Source organism: Condylura cristata, unplaced genomic scaffold, assembly GCF_000260355.1.
Source record: "Condylura cristata isolate star-nosed mole 26May11 unplaced genomic scaffold, ConCri1.0 scaffold00023, whole genome shotgun sequence".
Lineage (NCBI taxonomy): Eukaryota > Metazoa > Chordata > Mammalia > Eulipotyphla > Talpidae > Condylura > Condylura cristata.
Genome location: NW_004567124.1, coordinates 7,564,982 through 7,575,217, shown reverse-complemented (window position 1 = coordinate 7,575,217; position 10,236 = coordinate 7,564,982). Strand labels below are relative to the sequence as shown.

Below are 10,236 nucleotides of genomic sequence, written 5' to 3'. Positions count from 1 at the left end.
TCTTTTGCTGTACAGAAGCTCTTTAACTTGATATAGTCCCATCTATTTATCTTTGTGGATGGCTCTGATCTTAACACCTCATATAGAAAGATTAGTTCTGTGAAAAATATATTCCAAGTACCAAACTTCTGATTTGCAAATAAACTTTTAGAATACAAACCATTTACTTGTTTCTCTTATCTTTCACACACAAACCCCACACTCCTTAAATGTATAGATCTTTTTTATTTTATTTTTTCTCAGATATTTATTTATTTATACATACAAGAACTGGGGTACAGGTCACCTCCCTGGCTGGTGATTGAACTCTTGCTGCAATGGCTGCAGATAGCTTCATAGTACTGCACTTTAACCCCTTGCACCACCAGGGAGGGCCCTAGATCTTTTTTTTTTAAAAAAAGATTTATTTATTTATGCATACAAGAACTGTGGTGTAGGCTAGAAGTGTGAAGGGTGAGAGGACTCACCAGAGACAGAGTGGGGAGCAGAACAGGCAGATCTACTGAAATACACTACTGAGGGGAGCAGCAGACAAGACAGGAGAGTCTACTGTACCATGTGGGTCAGCTCCCTGAGCAGGACTTGACTATATCTTCTCAAATTAGGAAATGCAAAAAAAGTGAAGTATAGTTCAGTGAAGTATAGGTTGAATGCACGTAGAGATAAAGGAATCTTTTTATTTCTTTAAATAAACAATATACTCAATGAACACATGCTGTGTGTCTTATGCAAAGCCTGTGAGAATCCCTATGTTATATCAGTTAATGACAATTACTTTTTCCTTTTTTTAACTTCTTATCCACCTGTTGCATATGCAACTGATTTTCCTTTATGTACCATTATGTACCAATTCCTTTATGTATAGTTTAATACTGAAATGCTTTAGGTACTAAATGTAAAAATGTTGAGAAAGTATATAAATTAAACACTATCACTCTGCTTTTAAGAAAGTATACTATATGTTACTGCATAAATATCCAAATCTCATGTTCTAAGGTGAACTAGAACTCAGAATTCAGAGTTCTGCAGTCTGGGCACAGCCATGACCACTTCTTCACAGAAGAAGTTCTAGGCCCTTGTTTTCATTCCCACACTCTGGCCAAGAATTGCCAATATTAGTAGTCTCTGTTACAAATGTTTATGATCCAAACAAGTCCTACTTTTTTTTTTTTAATGAAAAGGGACTTTAATACAGTAAATATACAATACAGAACACAAAGAATATAACTTCTAAATCAAATACTTGAAGTTACCCATCCCCTCGTGGGCAAAAGTCAACCCAAAAGAGATTGGCCCAAAGCAAGACCTGAAAGCCTGCCACTAGACTAAAGCACCTTCTGGCCGCAACCTATGGAAAAGGATCAGAAATGGCCAGACAAATCTGAAAGCAAAAGAGCAACATCAAAATCAATATAAACACTGCCATAGTCACCTCCCTACGGTCTATCACCCACATCTGCCTTAACCAGTCCAGGGTCAGGAAACAAGCCCGGTTTCTTCCTCACATGCTTGCTGCTCCATGTGGCTTCCTCAGGTCTCCTCCTTCTTCTCCATCCAGCTTCAATCCACAAGTCCTACTTTTAAGGTGCTTATAGATTGCTGTATATCATTTGCTTAGGGAACCTATGGAATGAGAGGATTTTGAACCCCTGGGAATGCCATGGAAATCTGTCTTCTTTTTCTTCTCCTTTCCCCCATTAGTTTTCTGACATCATCATTGAAGTCAGAGATAAGTTTGTTTGCCATTGAATGCTTTGTTCTGATGCACAGAAGTTTGCTGAACTAGTTTCAGTTGAGAGCTTTTCTGTAAATTATAATTGGACTGTTCTTATACAGTGAAGGTTTGAGAATGTGAAGATCACGTCTCTTTTTTAAATATAGGAAGCTAAAATAGTTAACAGCATTCCCTAGAATTATATGTTAAATTAAAAGTAAAGCTGAGATCATAACTAAGAAACATAATTCCCAAACGTCAGCACCAACAATGACTATCCTAGCTTTTTCAGAAGATTTTGTGTTGATGAAACTTTAGCATGTATTATTTCAATTATTTTTTAAACAACATAGTGTATGTAACATATTTGCCACAGTGCTTAGTATATAGAAAGTACTTAAGAGCTGTACTCCTCTAAATAATTTTATAAGTTAGTAGGAACTTTTTCCTCCTTTCATTTTACAGTTGAATAAACAGATTTACACAAGTTGTATTTTGCTTGTCTTTCTGCTTCTAGGTTTCCTGTTCTTCTTACTTTGCTATATTGACTCAGGAAAAATTATTCCACTTCACATTTCTTTTTTTTTTTTTAAAGATTTATTTATTTATCCATATAGAACTGGGGTACAGGCCAGAGATGCGGAGGGTGAGAGGATTCACCAGAGACAGAGTGGGGAGCAGAACAGGCAGATCGACGAAGTACACTGCTGAGGGGAGCAGCGGGCGGGTCAGGAGAGGCCTGCCACGCCATGTGGTCTCCTCCGGGGCAGGCAGGAATCGAACTCATGCGGAAGTGCCTTCAGCTTCTCAATGCAGTGCTTTAACCCGCTGCGCCACCAGGGAGGGCCCACATTTCATTTTTTAGGGCACAGTATCATAGAGCTGGAGGGGGCCTTCAATACTACATAGTCCAATTTTTTCTTAGCATGGAAAAAGTGGAGGGCAAAAAAGACTAGGTAACCTTGCTAAGGTTTATATCTATCCTGAGCTAGATAGGTTCCAAACTAGAACTTGGAATTGATCTTCTAACTTATTCAATACACAGAGAACTAAAAATCTAGACCGTAGGTGGAATTCTAAATTCTGTTTTAACTTATCTTGAAAAGCTGAATGACATGAAATATACACCTCTGGATACTACTACCTTTACAGTGAGTACTCTTATGTTCACTGATATTTATGTTTACTGCTCTTTTTGATTCCTTAGTCCACATTATTGAAAGATTTTGAAATTTGTAATGTTTACCTTCTTTAATTGATTTAATGAAAACATTTATTGAGCACCTACCATTTGGCAGTCACTATGGTAGTACTGGAGATACAAAGACAAACTTGCCTTATAATAGAGCTCTTGCCAGCTTGCTGGCACATATCTGGATTTTCAACTAGGCAGCCTAGGGGATGAAAGAACTCCTAAATCCCTGGGAATACTCTGTGCTCTAAAGCCTAAATTAAAGTCAACGGCATTGTGACTGCATTCAGGGTATCACTTAGTGATGGTTTCCGAGGAAGCCCAGCAAAGGGAATGTTATCCTGCAGGCAGGTGTAGCTCTACAGAGATGTGAAGAAATAAAAGAAACTACACTTAAGAGGGAAACTTGTTAGGTTGAAGTTATTTTTTTTCACAATCACCTTGTGCAGTAGTGCAGATATACATTTTTATTGTAGTTGGACAAATGAGGACGTTGAAGTCCAAAGAGAATGCATGACTTGCTCCAGTCTCTGATTCCTGGTCTATAAAGAAAGTTTTTTTCTTAATACAGCAAATGAGGATGATAACATACTAAGGGGCAGTGGTTATGGGTTTGGACCTTTAGTATACCTGGCAGTCTTTGAAGTGGAGGTTCTTGACTTTATTTATTTATTATTTTTTTTTTAGCTGAAGCAGAACTGAATTGTTTCTGTTCTCATTAACGGTATTCGTGTTGGCTTAAATGAGACTTTTTGTGGGAGAAAGCAATCTACAATCTCTGTTCTCAAGCAAGACAGACAGGAACTCTGTTAAAATTCTCTTTGTGAATTGGATAGTTCCTGAAGCTGCTGCCACTGAACCAAATTCTATTCTGGTGGATCTGAGAAGTCAGGGGTCAGAGACCACATCAGTGAAGTATCTCTCATTAGGGTCACCTGGGACAGGAAGGTTGCTTGTTTTCTAACTTTAACACTTAGAAGAGTCTTACAGCCTATGCCCCCTGCCCTTCTTAGCTGGTGATAGGGGCCCTTTGTCAGTAAAGCATTCATGTGGATTCTACTCCACTGTTTCAGGTCACTCCCCCTATTAAGTCTGAGGCAACAAAAGGGTGAGTTGAACTGCTTTTCTCACTGTGCGGGAGGTTCATGCATTATGCTCAGCCAGTTAACAGGTCAAAGGAATAGGTTTCCTACTGTGTGAAATGCCTTCCTTTATTGTATGTGTATATTCTTTTAAAATCTGCTTTAACATCAGATACCCTGGAAAAATGTGTTTCTTTCCCATGCAAAATTAGAAATACTAAGTTATTAGATTCTTTGTGCCAGTACTCATTATGTATATGCGCACGCACACTTGTTTGTCTCTGTAACATGTTCCCACTGCTTCCTCAATCTTAGCGAATGAAACACTGAAGTTTGAAATTGTTGAGTCTTGAAGCAAGATAATTGAATGTGACAGGAACACAGTAACCAGAAGACCTGGGAGACCACAAAAAATTTGCATTGCAAATATAAAAAATAAATAATGAGGCTTCTTTTTCTCCCTTACAGGGAAGCTGGATTCCAAGATCCATCAAGGAGCAAAGAAGGGGTTAATGAAGCAGAATAAAGCTGTCTGGCCCAGGAAAATGAACTATCTAGCATAGTGGAGCTTTGTGTACTAGAATTGCTATCCACTGGTCATTTGGAATTGAAGCAGTAGAAATCTGAAGGCCTGGCATCAGTCTTGAATCTCTCAGAATTTAAACTCTTACCAAAATCTGTTTATTTTTCTTAAGGAATGGGCTTCTTACTTTATGTAGTGGGTCAAAGTCTTTGAATACATTATTTATAAAAACTTATTTTAAAAATTCTAAATCTGTGCATTTTTCTTATAATGGTGTCAGAAGAGAAAGGGAAAAGTTGGAAATTACTTTTCTCTCTGAGGCTTGCATTTTAATTTAGGAAAATTCTTTTAAAAAAAAAAAGATTTATTTATTCGTACAAAACTGGGGTACAGGCCAGAGATGCGGAGGGTGAGAGGATTCACCAGAGAGCGGGGAGCAGAACAGGCAGATCGAGGAAGTACACTGCTGAGGGGAGCAGCGCGTGGGTCAGGAGAGGTCTGCCTGCCATGTGGATCTCCTCAGGGGCAGGCGGGAATCGAACTCATGCGGAAGCGGCTTTAGATTCTCAGTGCAGTGCTTTAACCCGCTGCGCCACCAGGGAGGGCCCAGGAAAATTCTTAATCTAGGTTAGCGATGTTTTGAGGGGCTGCTTGCATTATAAAGTGTCTTTTCAACGGAATAGCTGGTAGAGTATTAGAACATTGGAGGAATACTGTGTTTTATACAAACCCATAATTGGACAAGATTTTTAACAAGTTTCCTGCTCCAGTTACATTTCTTGGAGTGAACAGTCTTCAAAAGTCAAGCAGATTTTTGCCTGGAAGGGATAACCTGAGGAGGTGCTACCACTTTGTTCTGTGATTTTAAGGTATCAGTACACAAAGGGGATCAGACTGGGAGGAGGTGGGGCAACCTGCTAAAGCAGCACAAAACTATTTATTTTGTTAGGATTGCATAAGTATCATTTGGATGGGGTAAATTAGAAGCAAACTGAAAAATAAAATACCTTTAGCAAATGCATCCAAATACACTCAAATTCTGAAACTAACCAATTGAGACATCCACACCCTAGGAAGCTATGGTCTTTTTAAAAATTGGAGGTTGGTTTGAAATGAGATTTTTGCTAGTCAGTCTGGCCCCACTTAGTGAAGAAAATTTTTTTCTGAGGCTGTTCAGAAAAGCTGTCAGACTCTTAGTTGCTGGCATCCTCAGGAAATTCATGGTCTTAAATGTATATGTTCTGCTTTTTATAAAGCAGCATCACCACACTGGGGAAGTTGGATTCTCTCCAGCAATTGTGTGCATGACTTTAAAAAGAGAGTGCATGAGGAAGAAGGGGGGAAAAAGCACCCTGTGTTATGAAAAAGATTAATTTCCCCTTTCTTTAATCCTTCATATTCAGCGTTTATTTGCATTGAAATGCCTCCACTCATTATGCATTGATGTTCACTCAGCTGTGAACCTGGCTTGTTGCATAGCTATAGGCAGTAGTTTTTCTGGTGGCTTGATCACTCCGGATTCTCAGGAAAAACCCACTCACATCTTGTTCTGGTATTGCAAACATGCAGTTTCTCTGTTTTCCTGTTCAAATTCCATGGTGAAGGTGGAAAGGAAAACTAAAGGCCTTCTTTTGGAGGGTGGGGATGAGGAAGACTCCTGCTGGTCTCCATCTCTGGTACATGAAACCACATTGGGTTTACTATGCAGCTGACAGTTTACCTAGTAGCAGCAACTTGGATTCTGTGCTGGGATTGTCTGGTGGTTTGTTTGTTTAAAAAAACACCAAAATAAAAATGAAACTGAAAGGCAGGAGGTGAAGAGCTTAGAGAAGAAAACAATATTTATCTGCCTTTTTATTTGAATGACAGCCTGTACCCAGAGAACTCTGGATTGACTGTTCTACCTGGATAGATGGTGTGTGCATGCCTAAAGAAAAACATCAGGAACTGCAAGCGTTCAGGTTTTGCAACCATTTTGTGTGCTGTGATAAGAAAGTTACAAGAACACACCTCAGCATCCAAAATATGCAATTGGGGCCACATGAGTAAATGGAAGTGTAATTTGGAAACTTTTCCTTTGCATGGTTAGACAGTTAAAGTCTGTCTTTAATTCAAATGGTGGTGGTACAAGGTCTCTCTTTTATTTGTGGAGACACCGGGGAGGAAGTGTGGGAGAGACTTGGGAGTTGATGACCCTCAGTTGCTCAGTGATGAATAGCATAATTTAAAGCCCAGTGGAAATTCTTAGCAGCCTGAGTACAAACTTGCCCAGGAATAGCCTTTCTGTGCTTTACAACACTTTGCACTGACCCTGTAATTCTGGGACAGAGTGGCCTGAGGGAAGTTTCACATGTCTGAGCTGGTTTTTTGCTGCCTAAATATCTGTGCCCACTTTGGTTGGTTGGTTTCAGGGGCTCTCAATTTGTATAGTATGTAAAGGATTTAGATTCAGTGTTTTTAGTTTTGGTTTTGTATTTGTAGGCAAGATCCAGTCTTAATTATATAAGCTTAGAGTAGGAGATATAATGGGAGACTCTCCGTCAGGATTTAGGAAGCTTTGACTTTGCAGTCATGTTTGGAATGGACTAAGATTTTGTTTTGTTTTGTTTTGTATGTGTGCATGTGTTGCTTGCTATAACTTATCTGGAGAAAGAGATCTAGGTGCTCCCTCTTTATACTCTTTATAGAAATCCATTCCCCCCCTAGAACCCCCCCTTTAAGTATGAAAAATTTAGACTTTAAAGATTACTTTTGCAAATAATGACTGTTATGGCTTTTATGAGTTATAACCCTTAATCTCTTTTCATTTTAACTACTGTCTTTACTAAAGCCCTTTTGTGTGGATTTCATTTAGTTTTATAATTTTTAACACCTTTGCTGGACAACTAGCCAAGATTAAGACAGTAGGTAGGTTGTTTTCTTGCCCAGCTAGAAAAGGCCAGTAAAAATGCAAGCATCTCTTAAACTAGAGAAATCAACTAACTTAAGTTTATTAGGCCTGCAGGGTGGAAAGTCTTGTGATGAGTTTTTTTTTTCCTTGAGATTCAAAGAGCAGGTACACATCTGCTGTGCTCAGCTTCTGTGAACATGTTTGGAGGGAGATGATCCATAGCATCGGCTCTAGCAGCAACAAGGGATCCAGCATGTGGAAGACTTTTTACTACTCTCATGCAGAGAAGAAAGGGCATAGTCATAGTGCCATCCTATGACACAAAGAAACTTGTGTAAATGTGTGTCCTTTTATGTGTGTGTACATAATGTGAATTAATTCATGGGGTGAAACTTGTAAACTGATCAGATTTCAGATTTCAATCGTGACAATGGAGAGCACACAGAGAACCTAGTAAATGTTGTGAGCTAACTTGGAGTTAGGTATATACAGGGCCAGGGGAGGGTGAGAGGGAACTGAGAATCCACAAAGAGGTGTGTCACAGGAAGGAAGAGAGAGAGGTTGGGACGAGAGGTTAAAAAAAATGTCCATTTAGAAGATTTGATTATCTAATATGGTAGCCACTAGACAGATGTAATTATTTAAATTTAATGAAATTAAGAATCTAGTTCTTCAGTCATACTGATCACACTTTAAGCACTCAGCCACATTGGCTAATGACTTCTGAATTGGACAGTGCAAATGTAGAGCATTTCCATCATTTTAAAAAGTTCTACTGGATAGTACCTATTTGGAGCACCAGTCAGAACACTATTATTTCTGTAAAGGGCTAGGTAATTTAGGCTTTCCAGGTGAGTGTGTTACACTCGCAGTTCTGCTATTGTAGTACAAACTAATCCATAGATAACACATAAATGAATAGGCATGGCTATGAGCCAATACAACTTTATTTATAGCCACTGAAACTTGAATTTCATGGCATAAAATATTGTTCTTTTAATTATTTTTCAGCCACTTAAAAATGTCAAAACCACTTTTGGCTCATAGGATATAGCAGAACAGGTGGTGAATCTGATTTGTCCTGGAAACCAGTTTGCCAGCACCTGGTCTAAAGGAACAGGAAGTCAAAACTTAAGATTCTTTTCTGTACAGAACGTTGATTCCTTAAAAATAAGGTTCTTCCAGGTTTTACTTTCTCAGGCCAAAAATTAGGGTTCACTCTAGGAATTTTTCTTTTGTCTCCTATTTTTGCTGCCAAGTCCTTTCCAGTAGTAGTTATACTCTTCACTGGGAGATGACTACTTGAGTATTAACTCAATTCACACCTAAACCTAAATCATTAAACCCTACTCTATCTCTACCAGCTAAGAATTGAATTCTCACCTAGTCACATCACCTATTACAAACTGAGAGTTTGCTATCACCTGAGATCAGTTCTGTCCTTTATTAGCCTAGACCAGTTTAAATACTGGTGGACTAAAGGGAGATTATGACCTGGTTCTATCTCCAAGTCACATACTATCCTGAGTGTCACTATATAAAAAAAAAATTATTTATGCATACAAGAACTGGGGTGTAGTGAGGAGGAGAGGACTCACCAGAGACAAAGTGGGGAGCAGGACAGGTGGATCTACTGAAATAACACTGCTGAGGGGATCTATGGGCTGGAGACTGGGGAGGCCTGCTCTGAGGTGAGGGTTAGCTCCCAGGCCTCTGATTGAAGTGGCAGCTCCTTAGTGTTGCTGCGTCTTTAACCCCGGTGCCAGCAGGGTGGCTCCTTGAATGGCACTATTGAATGATTCCTCATTATAAAAAGAAGAAAGGAATGATTTTTAAAAAATGCAGAATTTATTGAAATGGTTAAGGACTCAGGAACGGGATACTAGGAGCTACGAAGTGGGAAGCTTTGAGAATGAAGATAAATTTGTTTGTCTCCGGGAGGAGGTCATGAAGAGTAAGATTAAGTTTTACAGATGAGAGGTGGGGTGGGAGGGTTCACTTAAGTGCACATGACTGAGAATGCCTACTGTGTACTAGATAGTGTGCTGGGCAATCAGTTGAATAGTAAATAAGGAAAGAAAAGTTACAACCCTTGGGGGTTGAAGTACAAAATAGCACTTAAAGATAAAGCAAGAAGATTTGGTGATAGAGGATAGTGAGGTGAAAAGGAATATAGAATGATTAGAATGGTTACTTTGGAGAGAAAAACAAGTATTCTTAAAAAAAACAACAACAACAACAAAAAAAACTGGAGAACAAAGGATAAAAAATTAGAGCCGACACTGTTAAACCAAAAGGGTAAAATGGATGAAACCAACATGAGCCTTGCTTGCTCTTCTGTTCTTTGTAGATAGATGTTCATGATCAGACCCCTTGTGGCTCTTTACTCATTCCACGTTTGAAGGACACCTTCAGAATGGGTGTCCTCTGTATTTAAGGCACGATACTTACCCAGAGACCCCTCTTCGGGGAAGTCTGGTCCAGCGAGAGTTCTTCGCACGAGGAGAGAGCGTTAGGTTCGAGCTTTCCGATCCAGGTTTCTTCGAGTTTATCTCTGTTTTAACCGGCTCGCCGGGTTTTCCAGCATTCCCAAAGCTACTCTCTAATCCGGGCTTCGTGTGACCGCGCATTCCAAGACCCAGGATTTAGCTCCCACATCCAGGTTCCGGGTTTCCCCAACGCTCCGCCGCCCCAGACACCAGCCCGGAATCCGGATCCGTGGGCCCGGTAGTCCAGTGTCCGGGTCTTCCGGGCAGCCCTGGTTGTCCCGGATCGCGGCGGCAGCGGCGGCGGCGGCTGAGGGACCCGCGGCCCCGGACACAGCGGCACCGGCCG

General features: G+C 40.0%; 1 protein-coding gene across 1 annotated transcript in view; it reads left to right on the top strand.

The window, feature by feature from the left end:
- The window catches only part of TRIP4 (thyroid hormone receptor interactor 4), a 60,762-nt gene extending 56,000 nt beyond the window's left edge, over positions 1-4,762 (top strand). Inside the window, exon 13 of the mRNA XM_004687684.2 lies at positions 4,457-4,762. Coding sequence (XP_004687741.2) covers positions 4,457-4,551 — 95 coding nt within the window. The 3' untranslated portion in view covers positions 4,552-4,762. The remainder of the gene's footprint in view (positions 1-4,456) is intronic.
- The last annotated feature ends 5,474 nt before the right edge of the window (positions 4,763-10,236 follow it).